At 50.7% G+C, this 16,354-nt stretch overlaps 1 protein-coding gene across 1 annotated transcript in view; it reads right to left on the bottom strand.

The window, feature by feature from the left end:
* Positions 1-14,849, bottom strand: part of EFCAB8 (EF-hand calcium binding domain 8) — a 47,254-nt gene extending 32,405 nt beyond the window's left edge. The window contains exons 1-8 of the mRNA XM_070382025.1: positions 14,781-14,849; positions 12,082-12,250; positions 6,767-6,885; positions 5,131-5,234; positions 4,525-4,660; positions 1,152-1,257; positions 836-920; positions 151-275 (exon numbers count right to left, since the gene is read on the bottom strand). Of these exons, the coding sequence (XP_070238126.1) occupies positions 151-275; positions 836-920; positions 1,152-1,257; positions 4,525-4,660; positions 5,131-5,234; positions 6,767-6,885; positions 12,082-12,250; positions 14,781-14,849 (913 nt within the window). The remainder of the gene's footprint in view (positions 1-150; positions 276-835; positions 921-1,151; positions 1,258-4,524; positions 4,661-5,130; positions 5,235-6,766; positions 6,886-12,081; positions 12,251-14,780) is intronic.
* Positions 14,850-16,354: the final 1,505 nt, after the last annotated feature.

Below are 16,354 nucleotides of genomic sequence, written 5' to 3'. Positions count from 1 at the left end.
CCTCAGCCCTGTCCCTGCCCCGCGGTCACCCATCCCCTACCCCTATAGTGGTTCTGAGCTGAGCGCACTGGTGTGCCTCCTCCCCAGGGATGGGACAGGGAGGAGCTCCCAAGACAGGACCGTCTCCTCTGACTCCCCACGTCTCCCTACCCCATTTGGAGGTCCTGGGGAGGACTCGGGGGTTGAAGAGCCCGGTGGTCACATCGTCAGAGGTGAAGATGATGACATTGCCTTTGGTGTCCCCATAGCAGAACACAGCCCTGTGGTAGTCCGACCTGGAAACGGGGAGACAGAGAAGACCATGGAGCAGCTGGGCACGTCCGGCAGCACCGCCCACCTCTCCCTGGCTCCCGAGGCCCTCCTCCACCTCAGAAGTGAGGGCAGAGCCCACACAGCTTTCCAGCCTGGACCCCAACAGCTGACAAACATGGGTCCATCCACCCGGACCCAAACCATCAGGGAACCAGGTCCAAGAGAAATCAACACATTTTTAAAAAAGCAAAATAAATGGCTCCTTGCTCCTTCGGCTGCTCTTTGCCAGGTCACCCTACCAATGGACCATGATGTGCTCAGAGCCCTTAGGCCACAGCAGGACAGGCCAGTTTGACGGCTGACCCAGTTTGAGAGGGAAAGGAAGAGGAGCCGATGACGACTCTGCGGTCTGAGTGACCGCGAAGAGGGGCCTGACAGAGGAGCGGCTTGGAGGAAAGAGGACACAGGCGCAGAGGGTGGGGTCACTCCAGAGCCACTTCCAGAGAGGTTTTCTGGAGACCCCAGCCCCACTGAGTGATGCGGCTGCTGCCGAGACCCTGCAGCGCTCTCCCAGGAGACTCACCAGTAGTTCATGGTCAGGACGCAGCTGTCCAGATCAGTGAAGGTGAAGACCCGGGCACATTTGTGGCTACTGATATCAAAGAACTCTGGGGAAGAGACAGAGGAGTAGGCCCGCATGGGAACCCAAACCCGTGTCCTAGGCCAGAGGCAGGGGGTGGTCATCTCTGGTGACAGTGAGCAGCCTCACTAGTCACCACCCAGCAATCCTCCCAGGGACTCCAGTCCAGCTCATGGTTGGCTGAGCGACAGATCTCTCCCAGTGCCAATGCATGGCTGCCAGCGGCTGGGGGCGGGCCTGTGGGGTGGCGGGGACTCACCTATCTTCTGGTCTGTGGACGCCACGGCCACCAGGTTCATGTTGTGCAGACACACCATGTCGATGACCCACATCTGCTGGCTGTGGGACGGCTGGATCTGGTAAAGCTGCCAGAGGGGGACAGAGGACACCTGGTCCGGGGCGGCTCACCTGGGAGAGCACAGGAGCACAGGGTCCCCACAAACCCTCTCCTGTCCCCCGAGGCCCCAGAGCCAGGCACAGACCTGGTAAGGAGCCCAGCCTTACCACGAACTACAATAGTGGGCCTTGGATAAGCTTCCAATTTAAAAACCAATTTCCATGTCTGTAAAATGCTTGCTCCTTGGAAGAAAAGCTATGACAAACCTAGGTAGTGTATTAAAAAGCAGAGACATCACTGCGCCGACAAAGGTCCATCTAGTCAAAGCTATGGTTTTTCCAGTAGTCATGTATGGATGTGAGAGTTGGCCCATAAAGAAGGTTGAGTGCCGAAGAATTGATGCTTTTGAACTGTGGTGTTGGAGAAGACTCCTGAGAGTCCCTTGAACTACAAGGAGATCCAATCAGTCATCCTAAAAGAAATTAACCCTGAATATGGGGGAGCCTGGTGGGCTGCTGTCTATGGGGTCGCACAGAGTTGGACACAACTGAAGCGACTTAGCAGCAGCAGCAGCAGCATTTATTGGTATGACTGATGCTGAATCTAAAGCTCCAATACTTTGGCCATCTGATGTAAAGAGCCAACTTGTTGGAAAAGACCCTGATGCTGGGAGAGACTGAAGGCAGGAGGAGAAGGGGATAACAGAGGATGAGATGGTTGGATGGCATCACCGACTCAGTGAACATGAGTCTGAGCAAACTCAGGGAGATAGTGAAGGACAGAGAAGCCTGGCATGCTGCAGTCCATAGGGTCACAAAGAGTCAGACATGACTGAGCACTGAACAACAACAAAAAAACAAATTGGGCTTACAGAACACTTAGCCTCACAACCCCTTTTTAGAGCAGTTTGACAAGCTCATCCAAGTTTTAACTGTGCAGTTTGTGATCCTGGGATCCATTTCCAAGAGGCATCTAAGGATGTGTTTGCAGGTATTCACAGAGAAGCGTAAACAGGAACGGGCACTGCTGCCCAGCTATGATAGCAACAGACCAGACGTTGCCTGGAAAGGACGCCCTACATAAACCCACACACCAACTGCTGCCCAGACATTAGGAGCGAGGGAGCTGTGTACATACAAGGCAGAATAGTTACCAAGATCTATTATTAAGTGAAAAAGTGAGGTGAAAAGCAGCATTCTAATGTGCTACCACTTGTGTATTTAGAAAGAAAGGTGGGGTGTGTGTACAGGCTGTCCATGGAGGAGCACCCCCAAACTGGTCACAGCAGTTGCCTCCAGTGAACAGAATTAGAGTCGGAGAGAGACAGGGAAACTGACTTTTCCACACCTGCCCCTCTATGCCTGAATCTTTTTTCTCCGATTTTTACTGAGATATAATTGACACCTAACATTGGTATTCATTCTGTTTGTTTTGCCTGAATCTTGTTTACCATCTGCCAGTGTCACCTGGCTTATTAACGAGAAACCGACCTGTCAGGTTGTGAGGAATGAATGGAACCATGACAAATAAAGCATCTGAGTGCTGCCTGGCATCAGGGGGAGCTGGGCCAGGCAGGGGTGCCTCCCGCCCTGGTGCCAGCCTCGCACAACTCTTACACAGACAGAACCTGAGCTGGCATTCCCGGCGGGGGACACCCGTGCAAAGATGGGTCAGCAGAAATGAGCTGCACTGTCCAGGGAAGAGGAGGAACTTGCATTTTACTCCCTGAATAATGCCACGCAGGCTCTGAACTGTCCCATCAGAACCCAGAGCACCAAGAGCAGGGGCCTGCACTGACAGCAGAGGTGGTAAGGACACTGGACCAGGGCCCCAGAAGCCCCTCTCTGGCACCAGGCTAGGGTCTCACCCACACACAATGGAGGTGATGGTAACGCCCATCACCCCCTCTACCGCCCCACCACACACACACACACACACATGCTGGTGTTCAGACTAGAAATGGACCCCTGGGAAGTCTCAGAGACTTGCCCAAGCTTGCACAGTTGGTAAGTGAAGCCCAGACTCTGGGGCTTTCAGTCTGGACGACTGTGGACCTAAGTGAGTGTATGAGGCCGGTGCTTGGCGGCTCACTCTTGCCAACATCCACTTGCCCAAGCAGCCCCTCAGGGAAGGAGGCCCACATCTGCGGCCCTCTACAGGAGCCTCCCTCTGTCCTCTTTGGCCCTCCCAGGCTATGGCCCTTGGGAGTGCCGAGGTGACCAAGTAGGAGCCACAAGCAGAATCTCAGGCTATAATGTGTTCCCCCAATAAGCACACAAGAGAAAAAGAGGGTGGAATGTGCCAGAAACCCCAGCCTCAGGAACACAGGGACAAATTACCAGGAGCAGCTGAGCGAGTTCCTGGAACTCCAGGCCTCAGGTCCCTCCATCAGCCACCGGGGATGGGGGATGCCCCAGAATCCTCCCAGCCCAAAGGATGACGTGACCCCTGATGCAACTAGGAAACGCTCTGCAGGCACACAGCATGCTCACTCAGCCTCCCCTGAAGAGCAGCCTTCCTCATCTGCTGGAGGAGGCTGGACTGGCCTGGCAATGCCAAGTCCACAGCGGGTGTTCCTGAGCGTTTTATCATTCACCGCACTGGGCTGGGAGCCGACGGCTCAGACGACCGTGATGATGACAATGTCAGCTTATGTTGGTCAGGTGTTTACTGTGTACCTTGCCCTACTCCAAGCACCAGGCATGGGTTATGTCATGAAATTCTCCTGGCAGCCCTGTGTGTAGGGGGTACTATTACTAAGCCTACTTGACAGATGGGGAAACTGCTACATGGAGGGCGCTGTAGTCACTTCCGGGGTCACACAGCTGAGAGATGCTGCAGTCAGGCAGCATCTACGCCTGGCAGTTGGGCTCCAAGGCCCATGTTCATAGTCACTGTGACTTCCTCCCTGGTCCAAGCAGAAGATTTGAACCAGCAGGACTTGGTGGTGGAGTGGGTGGGACAGGGACAGGAGGTTGATCACAAGAACCTTGGTGGATGGTGATGCCATTCACTGCCTTGGGGGTACAGGACAAGGAAGTTTGGTGGACAAGGTAGGCTACAATTACAGTCAATTTGGACCAAGTGGGTTTAGGGTGTCTGTTGGGCATACAAGTGCAGTGGACATCCAGGTGGAATCCTAGTCTCAGAAGAGAAGCGTGAGGCTCATGGCCCCACAGGAAAGCCAGACCTGCCCCCAAGAGCAAGCACGGATGCCTAGCCCACAGGCCCAGAGGAGGAGCCTGCTGGGCGTGAAGGCAGAGGCTCTTCAACCACCCGTGTGGGCCCCGCTCACCCTGAAGGAGCTGGTCAGCATGAAGGATTCCGACCAGAACTGCAGGATGCCGTCCTTGGTGACAGTCAGGAAATGGCCAATCTTCTTGAGCCGCTGGACTAAGAACTCCACTTTCACGATCTCACACCCATGATTCCTGTGGAAGGTGATGAGAGGGGAGCCCAGGCCAAAGCGGAAAAATGCCCAGAGGACAGACAAGCTTCCCACACCGGTACCCCGAGAAGCTCGCTCCTTGAGATGCGGGCTCTGCCTCTCCCCCAGGGGACTGTCACCACTAACAATGGTGGGCAGAAAGGAAAGAGACCCACGAATGATGCTGGGGTGATGCGGGGACCCCAGAGTCAGAAGTTTAACCTGTGAAATAGTGAGTCAGCTCCCTCATGATGGGACAGGCCAGACAAGATAGGGAATAGATGTTCTTTTAAGGGAAAAACAGCCCACGGAAGGCAAGTAGAGTGGGCTTGTGATGAAAACTGCAAAATAAAAGTGTATCCAGCCACAACTCTAGTGCTTAGAGATGGAGAGGGGGCTCAGGAAGGGGCGCGGGTGCAGGCCGGCCCCAGCCTTGTCCAGACACACCCTTCAGCCCAGGGAGAGGCTCCTTACAGGGGGATGATCCTCATGGGAAGGTGGAAGCGTAGGCGGTACTGGCCCCTCATCATTTTCTCCTTCCCCTGGAACTCGCGCATCACGTAGTCCACGTACTCCTGCTGCCTCGGGAAGAAGCGCCAGCAGGTGGGTGTCGGCCAAACCAAGCACCGGCTTCCAGGGCCTTCCCCTTCTCCCCAGCCCCTTCCAAGGGTCTCTGGGAGCCCCTGGAGGCTCTGGTGGAGGGAGGCCACCAAGCACTGGTGCTGTTCTTGGATCTACACTGTGCAGAGGGCCTATTTGCACATGTAAGTGAAGACGGCACAACAGTACCTCCCACCTTATCTCATTCTGTAAGCAAATGATCCTCACCTCGCTCCACAGCTGGCATCTCCTCAGAGTCCCTTCATTCCTCCCACTGTACAGATAATAAGACTGAGGCCCACATAAGTATAGATGCGTTGCCCCAGCTCATATGTCAAGTCAATAGCAGAGAAGCACCCGTAAGCCACAAGGGCACCTCTAGGCTCTATTGAGCAGCCTCATGAAAATACGGCCAAGGCCAGAGCGGACCACCAGGTGAAGCCGTAACAAGAGACAGGGAGCTATGAAGAAAGATCATGGTGTAGATGACAGAGTGCTAGAAACATGTTTGTTATAGAATGTTAAGAGAAATGGGCAGTGGAGGTTCAAGAAGGAAGGGACATATGTATACTCATGACTGATCCACATTGTTGTGTGGCAGAAACCAACACAACGTTGAAAAGCAATTATCTTCCAATTAAAAGTAAATTTAAAAAAAGAAATGAAAGCAAAAACCGCATATAAAAACAGAATGCACATCCATGCTTGGGGGGAGGTGTGACAGAGCTGACTACACATGGACTCTTGGAGGAAAATCCCTAGGTCTGAAGACTGACTCAGCTAAAGTAACTCTGTAAGCTCGGGCCAGTTTATTCTTCTCTTGCCTCAGTTTCCCAGTCTGTCAAATAGAGGTACGTTACCAGCACCTACCCCGTAGGGTTCCTGCGAGGTTTGAGTATAATGATATTTAGACTGCTTAGGTCTATATCGGCTACAAATGCCAGTTGGCGTTGTCAGCATGGCTACATCAATACATCAGACTGATTTTTTCTGTACTTTACTGTGTTCTGCATTGTTAAATGTTGTATATGCTCATTGTAGAACATTTAAAATTGGGGCAGGAAGTAGCGTTATTATAAATATGCTCTAAAACTCTGACATTTTGTGATTTAACAGGCACTGTTAAATGAGTGAGCATCAAGGGCCAGGAGATGGTTGTGGCACTGGCGGGAACCCCCTTAGCCAAATGGGAGGCCGGTGTGCAGGAGCGTTACATGACAGCTGGAGGCCTCTGCTGCTCACCACTGGGGGCATAGCCGGCCTCATGCAGGGGTCACCAGCCTTTGTTACACACTCTCCTGTCCCCCCGAGGGGAACAAGCTGCAACGAGTCCAGCTCTCAGGAGTCTCAACAGGGCCCCCTTGAAGACTCCAAGTGTTCCCTCTACCCAGAAAGTCCCCCAGAATCTGCCCCCCAGATCCTCAGCCCTCCTTGTGCCCCTCTGACCAGCCACGGCCCATGCCTCCCAGCCTCCCCCAGCTCTCTGAGGCAGCAGGGGCGCCCTCCTCACCCAGGTGATGAAGCCGTTACAGTTCAAGTCCACCTTCAAAAACAGCGCCTCCAGCATCTCTTCTGACATATTGCTCAGAATCTTCTTCACAGCCTTAATGAAAGTTTTCATGTCCAGGGCTTCAAGAAAGAGAAGGGAGAACACCATCCTCTTCATTGCAAGTCCCCTGGCCCCATCACCAGCCACAGTGTTCCTGGACTTCTGGGTGTTGGGGGGCGGGGGGTTGGGCACACAGAGGGTCACGCTGCTGGGTCATCTTTTCCATCTTATCTGTTCAACATTCAATCACCCACAAATCCTGGCTCCACACCTGCTGCATGAGAGCACTGTGGTGGCCCCAGGGCAGTGAGGGGGGACGGGTACTAAAAAAGATCAGATCCAAGATCAGATCCCATTTCTGAGCAAATAAGACAGACCAGGCACTGAGACAAAGAAAACTGATGAAAACTCATAAATAAATAAATAGGAAAGGAGAAAAACTTCAACAATGGCAACAAAGAGACATAAATAAATCCAAAGCTATAGAGGGACAAGAGATGTGCATCTTTTAGAGGCAATTAAAATGCGACGTTGGGCTGGAGAGAAAGATGGAAAGGGGAGAGAAGCAAGGAACAGAAGGACAAGAACCAAATCCTTTTCCCCTGCTGGGTTTTGTGGCTACAAGGAAATCTGTCTGCAGATGGGTCAATTACTCCTGTCTAGGTTTTTAAAAAATAATCACGGTCTTTAAAAAGCGCACTCTATGGGGTGCTCCCTGCTGGTCCAGCTCCCAGTGCAGGGGGCCTCGATTTGATCACTGGTCAGGGAACTAGATCCCACATACCGCAAGTAAAGATACCCAGTGCCACAGCTAAGACACACTGCAGCCAAAAAAATAAATAGAAACATTTATTTAAGTGCTTCTAAAAAGCACTTAAAAAAGCACTTCAGGCCGAGGTGGAACTCTCACCTAGGCCTGAAGGCTCTTCTCTAGGACCTTACCTCCCACCACTGTCCCTTTCATTCTCTGCTGCAGCCACCATGTCACCTCAAGGCCTTTGTGCTGCCTGGTTCCTCCACAGGGAAGCCTTTTCCCAGAGACTCTCTAAGGAGGTGGCACACCACCCTGCCTGGTTCTGCTGCCCCCTGACCTTCCTCATTACCACCCTGGCCGTGAGCTCAGGGAGTACAGGGCTAAGCCTGATCCCTCCATGACCGAGTCCTTACGTGAAGCAGATGTTTGTTCCCTGAGTGTTTCCTTCAGCCCTGGGGGATGTGATGATGATGACTGAGTACCAGTATCATCTGAGTTTATTCACACTGACTGGCTGATGGTGGCAGGGGGTGGGGGGTGGGGGCTGGGGGGCAGGGCATGAGGAAACTGTGACACAAAGAGGTGGGCTGTGAGCCCAAGGTCACATAGCTGGTGAGTGGTGGCACCGAGCCATTCCCAGCAATCTGGGGTCATGCTCTCACCCTGCTCCGTGCTCCTCATGAAACAACCAGCTCTGTGCTACAGTGACAACTGTCATCGCTTATGGCTAGATTGAGGAACAAATGAAAGGCTGAACGAAAAGGTGCCGTGCTTAAAGAAAGATCCAGCCTGCTCATCTGAAGTGATTGCCAAGAGCTTTACACGTTTGAGTGACACGTAACGGTCCCTCTGTGTATCAGACAGACGTCAGCCCACGAGCTCAGAGCCATCCCCTCGGGGAAGAGCTGGCAGTCAAAATGCCTTTGTGCAGAATTAATGAACAAACTCCTCTTGACAGCACTACAGGGAGAGTCCTTTCACTGCTGTTTAAGAACCTATATATATTGTTCACTGCCGTATTATTTTCATATTCTTCTCCTTAAAAACAGCTAACATTCAGAAAACTAAGATCATGGCATCTGGTCCCATCACTTCATGGGAAATAGATGGGGAAACAATGGAAACAGTGTCAGACTTTATTTTTCTGGGCTCCAAAATCACTGCAGATGGTGATTGCAGCCATGAAATTAAAAGACACTTACTCCTTGGAAAGAAGGTTATGACCAACCTAGAGAGCATATTACAAAGTGAGACATTACTTTGTTAACAAAGGTCCGTCTGGTCAAGGCTATGGTGTTTGCAGTGGTCATGTATGGATGTGAGAGTTGGACTATAAAGAAGAATAGAAGAATTATAATAGAAGACTATAATAGAAGAATTGGACTGAGTGCCAAAGAATTGACGCTTTTGAACCGTGGTGTTGGAGAAGACTCTTGAGAGTCCCTTGGACTGTAAGGAGATCCAACCAGTCCATTCTAAAGGAGATCAGTCCTGGGTGTTCATTGGAAGGACTGATGTTGAAGCTGAAACTCCAATACTTTGGCCACCTGATGCGAAGAGCTGACTCATTTGAAAAGACCCTGATGCTGGGAAAGAGTGAGGGCAGGAGGAGAAGGGGACGACAGAGGATGAGATGGTTGGATGGCATCACCGACTCAATGGACATGGGTTTGGGTGGACTCCAGGAGTTGGTGATGGACAGGCAGGCCTGGCGTGCTGCGGTTCATGGGGTCGCAAAGAGTGGGACATGACTGAGCGACTGAACTGAACTGAAAAAAACTGTTGAATATAAGAAGAGACTAGACACAAAGGTGTCCTGGAAAGGATGGGTACACTGTGGGAACCAGTCAGGTCCCCTGCACATTGCTGCTAAAAAGAAACACTCACCCAAGCTCACACGTATAATGAACAAATGGTTCATTAATAGCTCTTGTGGTCCAGTGGTCAAGAATCTACCTTGCAACACAGGGGACATGGGTTCAATCCTTGGTTGGGGAACTAAGATTCCACCAGCCGAGGAGCAACGAGGCCCACATGCTGCAACTCCTGAAGGCTGCGTGCTCTGAAGCCCATCTGACACCACTTGAGAGAGTCTGTGTGCCGCCAGGAAAGATCCTGCATGACTCAACTAAGACCTGACACAGCTAAATAAATACACAATTTTTAAAAATAGCTCTTGGAGCACAAAAGTGAAAATATCATGTCCCTGGGGAGGGAGGGAGGGAGGGAGGGAGGGAATGAGAGTCGCTCAGTCGTGTCCAACTCTTTGCGACCCTATGGATTGTATGTAGCCTGCCAGGCTCTTCTGTCCAGACAAGAATACTGGAGTGGGTTGCCATTTCCTTCTCCAGGGGATCTTCCTGACCCAGGGATCGAACACAGGTCTCCTGCATTGCAGGCAGATTCTTTACCATCTGAGCCACCAGGGAAGCCTGGCTACCCTTAATACATTCCCTAGGATCAGCATTGTAAAAATACTGTTATTTTTACTGTTATTGTTAAAAAAAAATAGTAGTCTACTTCAAAAATAGGGAGAGGTGATGGCACTTTTTAAATTTTGACCTGTGTGAATATATCACCTGTTCAAAACAAAATGCAATAAAACCTGTGGCCAAAACTGTGATTGTCGGGTCCTCCAAGACAGGGGTGGCGCCTCCTGGCCGCCAAACACCAACACCCAAAGAGCTCAGAGGAGGAAGCATCTCAGCTTCAGGTCAGACACAAACGGTCCCTCCCCAGCCTCACTCTGCTCTTTATAAACAGGCCATTTGTTACCCTTCCTGCCCACATCACAGTGTGGCTGTCAAACTCAAACTGACGGGGCAAGTAGCCATGGCCCCAGCATTGGTGCTCCGAGTCTACTGGATAGAAATAAAGATGCCTTAAAGAACTCCAGTAGGAATAATAAGTAAGCTTTATGTGTATTTTCCCAAGGGGAAAATTCAAGCTCTGAAAAGAAAAAAAACAAACAAACAAAAACTTATGTACAAAGGATGTTCTTCACAATGTTATTTAAACTTGGTAAAAATCTAAAAGTTGGGGACTTCCCTGGTGGTCCAGTAGTTAAGAATCCTTCTTGCAATGCAGGGGACATGGGTTCAGTGCCTGGTCAGGGAACTAATATCCCATATGTCGTAAGCCCATGCACTGCAACTGCTGAGACTGTGTACTCCAGGATCTGTGTGCTCCACGGACCCTCTAGTGCACACCACTAGAGGGTCCATGCACCGCCAGGAAAGATCCCGTATGAGGCAACAGAGACGCCAAGAGCCACAACAAATAAACAAATGTTTAAAAAAAAACTAAATGTTTCATTTAGGGAAATGGCTTAGTCAACCAGTGGAGCCCTTGCATTCACTGCTAATGATGGTTCAGCAGATCACATAACATATGAAAAAAAAAACTCTTAAGAAATTAACATTAAGAGAAAAAGGAGGGTGTGAAATTAAAGTATGGTTACAGACATGTGAAAACACACGTAGTCATCTGGGGCAAAGAGACTGAAGGTGACCCAGACCTCCTAGCATTCACCCCCCGCTGAGTGTGGTGGAACCTACGCTTCTGACCAACGGAAGACGGCAAAGGTGACAGGCTATATGCGACTGTGTGCGCAGGACTATGTGATGGCAGCTCACCTCATGCTGATTTTCTACCTCCCTGCCTGGCTTGAGTGTTGAAGTCAGCCTTGTTGGTGAGTCCCAGAGGGCCAGGAACCGGGCAGCTCTAAGAGCTGAAGACAGTTGCCCTCCAATAGCCAGGACAAAATGAGAGCCCTTCGTCCTGTAGCTTCAAGAAACTGAATTCAGCCAACAACCTGCATAAACTTAGAAGTGGATCTTTCACAAGGACTTCCCTGATGGTTCAGTGGCTAAGACTCCACACCTCCCAAGGCAGGGGGCCTGGGTTCGATCGCTGGTCAGAGAACTAGATCCCACATGTCCCAACTAAAGATCTCAGGTGCTGCAGCTGAGAGTTCACACGCCTCAGCTAAAGATCCCAAATGCCACAACTAAGACCCAGTATAGCCTAATAAATAAATAAAATATTTTTTTTAAAAAAAGAAGTGAATCCTTCCCAATCAAGCCTAGTTGATACTGCAGCCCCAGCTGACTCCTTGATCACAGCCTAGTGAGACCCTGAGCAGAGGAGCCAGCTAAACTCTGCCCAGATTCCTGACTCACTGAAATGGTGAGATAGTAAACGTGGGCTGATTTAAGCCATGAATTCTGTAGAAATACCGTTACACAGCAATAGACAGGAAGTCATGCATATGAAATTGTTCAGTGCAAACATGCTGAAATGCTGACAGTGGTTACCTAAGTGTCTAGATCAGGGGTATTTTTTCCCTCGGTCCCAAATAGCCTCTACTGGGCTTACAATACTCACAGAGCATAATGATGAAAAGTTTTAAAGGACATACAGGATGCAAAAATGCTTATGCAGCCTGCACCCTCTGCCCAGGCTGGGTCCTGGGTCCCACCCTATGCAGAGGCCAAAGGCTGGGCCCATGACATAGCCTCACCTCCAGTTGAGTTGACCTCACTTTGAAACGTCTTCTCCATCTCAGCCAGGTGTGCCTCAGTGAACAGCTGAGATTCATACTGGAAGTCAGACGTCTGGCTAACAGAGATGGATGGTGCTGGGGAGCTGAGACCCTCTTTGCTCTTCCTGGGTCCACCTGCGAAGGACACCTGGAACGCAGATGATGACAAGAACCAGGCTCTGAGAGGGGTGACTTCCAGAGCCGAACAGCTTTAAGCACATCTATTGAAAGAGAACATCTGTGGGGTACGTAGTGTTATGGTGTGTTACTTACTGATGCAAACAAGTAGGTCTGAGCCACTTTTAGCCCTAAGAAGTCCAAGGAAGGTTTGACTGCATCCCCTGACTCTGGGGAGTTAACTGTTGCTCCTCTTTTACAGATGTGCTGTGATTGAGGCTTAGAGGTTAGTGCCCACAGCCAAGATCCCACCCACACATCACAGGACTCTAATTTATAAGGTGCTTCAGTTTGGTATCTATATAGTTCCACATCTTCAGTGGTCGGAATTCAAGACCCCAAGGAGTCCAGCTCCATCTTCCACAGCTATCACGATCTTGTCCTGACCAGACCAGACACGCCAGGTCAGATCAGATCACCTGCACACACAGCCCAGCTCACGTAGTCCCTGCCATCAGGGACTCTCAGCTTCTTCCTCCTCCTGCTCACCTTCCCACATCCCCTACCTAGCCTTCCCCAGCCCTCCACAACACTTCTGCTCTGCAGCCCCTACACGAGACTCATTTTGACACTTAGCACATTGTTTCAGGTTACTGGAGGCTCAGGTCATCAAAGGCTGCCTCTCCCAGAAGACTCCAGGTGTGGACTATGTGATAACTGTTGAGTGTTGCCCACTGAAATACACTGCTCTGGGTGCTGGGCAGTCAAGGAGACATCGGTCCAGAAAGTCAAAGACAAGCAGAGGTTGGATTACTCACTCTCACTATGCCAAGTGCACCAACCACAGAGCTCATCCACCTGCAAATCCAACTGTGAACTTGCCCTCATTCACTCAGGGTCTATGCACATTTGTTGAGTCCCAGACACTGTGAACACACCAGTGAACAGAGTGGAGACCTGCCTTCATGGAGCCCAGCAGAAGAGCTGGTTAATTCTCTCACCAGCCATGCAGCCGCCAGATTAGACATCCCAGCACCTCTGCCTCCCTTGCATTCTTACTGACCTTCATATTGCCTCTTACTGTAATCCAGTTCCTACATCTAAACCTTCCCCTCCCCGACCCCTGGCCCAACTTAAGCCCTAGCCTTCTGCTGGGACAAGTGCTGTGCCCTTCCCCAACTGGGACCAGAGTTTGTTCTTCCCTTCCAATCCACTGCCCAACACTGGAGCCAATCTTCTTTCTGGAAGGCAAGTCTGATCATGACTTGACCCCAGCTGACGCTTTCCAGATTACTCCCATCATCCCCATCAACTCCTGAGCATGGCACTCAAAGCCCTTTGCCATGCAGCTCTGACCTGCTTCTAGTTTCATTGCACACACCCCAGCCCAGGCACACAAACTGCTCTCCACCACCCCACAATCACAGCCAACATTCCACATCTACTCGCGTCTTTCCCTATCTGCGACACAGACCATCAATTCCAGAGGTGAAGTCACACCCATTCTTCAAAGTCTGGCTCAAATGCACCTCCTCCGAGGAGCTCCTCAGTGACTTTCAGGTGAGAGTCATCACCGCCACCTCTGTGCTCCCAAATTCTTTGTTCCTATCTGCCATGCATACATGACTCCTGTGCATGCCTGTCCATACATGTAGCAGCAAGGCATGGTGGGAAACATGACGGTAGAGTCCCAGATCTCTGGACTAGGATTCTGCCTGGCTCCCAGGCTCATTTAGTGTGGGCTTATTACCTCACTTCTCTGAGCCACAGAGAGACTCTCTCTCCCTAATACCCACCTTGCAGGGTTGTAGTGAGACAAAATGACATCTGAACACACGTGAAGCCCCACCACATTGTATCACACAATCCATGAGAACTGTTATATCTCTCCATCTCACAGTGAGCTCTTTATTTATTTATTTTTGGCTGCACTGGGTCTTCCCTGCTGCACACGGCCTCTTTGTTTGGGAGCACAGGGGCCTCTCTAGTTGTGGAGCACCAGCCCTTGGGCGCATGGGCTCAGTAGTTGTGACACGCAGGTTTAGTTACCCCATGACATATGGGATCTTAGTTCCCCGACCAGGGATCCAACCAACCCACATCCCCTGCACTGAAAGGCGGATTCTTAACCACTATACCCCCAGCGAAGTACCAAAGTGGGCTCTTGGAAGGCCGGGGCATTTTAAATTTATCCTCATTTAATCTACACTAGTTGTCTTTTCCCAGCCCCACGCACACAATGGACACTGCATACTCATCTGACTTGATAATACTCTGTACAGCCCACCCCACCGTTATCGCAACGTGGCTGGACAAAATTAAGTAGAGTCCAAGTAGATACTACAGATCGGTGACCTCAGATTTATTGCATTTGGCCCATGAAGTGCTTCAAAAGGCAAAACCAGCCTACTGCAGCTTAGACTTAAGTTATCAACATTTTGTAAATATCTAAGCTTGCAACCCCTGGTGCGGAGGCTGATAACCTGATAATCAACAGATGTGGATGCTGTCTGGCAGCTCTGGAATACCCCTCCCATTACCAACTCTGATGATTTGCTTACCTTTCGAGGCAGAGGCTTGTCTCTTAAGTCCTCAGAAGACACAGCTCTTGACCTAGAATAGGGAATCATAGTGGCTTTAACTCTGATCTTTGTAAGGACCATGCAGAGGCTGACCTAGCTGAATCACAGGAGGATGGAAAAGAAGTTAAGGTCAAGGGAGAAGGTGGCTGCCCCAGGCCTGTGGACCCCCAACTCGCATTTGACAAGCACCCCACGTCCCATTGGGGCTCCTCCAACACAGAGCTTTTCCAGAGCTTATACCTGCAAGCCTTCTTTCCGCTGATGGGAGAGCTGTCTTCCTGATGACCTGAGGCTTCTCAGGTTACTATACTCCTGGCTTCATGCCAGCAGCTTCCTAAAGGGAGTCACCCATTTTACAGAAGTAGAAAAGGCTTAGAAGGTCATGCGGGGGGTCCAACTGTAATCCACAGATTAGGGAAATAATGTCCGAGGAAAGCACGTCTCCAGAGGGTCAAAGGTTTCCATTCATCAAAGGTGGGGCAAGAAGAGCCCCTGACTCTCCACGATGGGCACCCCCACGCCCAGCCCTCGATGTCCTTGGAGGAAGGACTTCTTTAGGGAGCTGACAGGACTCCCTGCACGCAGCATGGGGGCAGGTGCGAGTGCGTGGGAGAGGTCTGTTCCATGGAGCTCTGCTCTGAGAATACAAAGGGCACACCGCCTGGGTCAATGAACCTCCACAGAGGGTGGTAGACAGTGTTGTGTTAGGGTTATTAGGAGCATCCATCCACCCCATCAGCAAGTACCACCAGCAGGAATCAAGGGGGCACTTCAGGACGGCAGGGGGATAGCCAGGAAAGAGATGAGTCCCAGACAAGCTCGGGGGACACAGCAAATGAGTCAGTTTGGCTAGACAAAGGCCTCCTGGGTGGGAGGGGAGGAATAGTGCAAGAGGAAGGAGGAGAGAAATGGAAGCAGAATCTTAAATACCTTCACCAGGAAGTCTGAACAGGACAAAGGGCAGTTACGAAAACTCACCAGCATACGATGTGGGGAGTGAGAAGGAGGAAGACTAGATGACCGTCCAATGGTGTCCTAACCTAAACCGTGTCTCGGTGACAGCCCAGATATAAGGACCGAAGGCGAGAGAAGAGCCAAAGGAAAGGAGACTTGGAAGCCAGGAACCAAGTAACTGAGGGAAATGCCAGAAACATTTCCAGGAAAGGAAATAATGAGGGAAAGTGGTTTAATGCACGTGATGCTGGGCTATATGATTAGAAATAAAAAGCAAGTTCCTAGAAATATGGGGACTGAAAAATGGCTACACTGAGGGGATAGAGAGAGCAGGAAAAACACACAAAAGGCAGGGTGAGTCAACTCAAGTCTGGGATGCTCCAGAGTGAGCCGCGGTGATAAGGAAGGACACTGAACACGGCGATGCAAGGTCACCAGTGAGAAAGCTGCAGAGGTGTATTCATGAGTCCATTTCTGTTAAGAATATTCCATGGAGGTGTTGGCACATGCCTAGAGAGAGAGCCTGGAAAAATATACTCCAGAAGTAATGGCAGCTATTTCTGGCAGGTGAGATCAAAGAGAATGTCTACAGTATAAAA

Source organism: Bos mutus, chromosome 13, assembly GCF_027580195.1.
Source record: "Bos mutus isolate GX-2022 chromosome 13, NWIPB_WYAK_1.1, whole genome shotgun sequence".
Classification (NCBI taxonomy): domain Eukaryota; kingdom Metazoa; phylum Chordata; class Mammalia; order Artiodactyla; family Bovidae; genus Bos; species Bos mutus.
The sequence above is the reverse complement of the archived record's forward strand: the minus strand, read 5'-3'. Positions and strand labels throughout refer to the sequence as shown.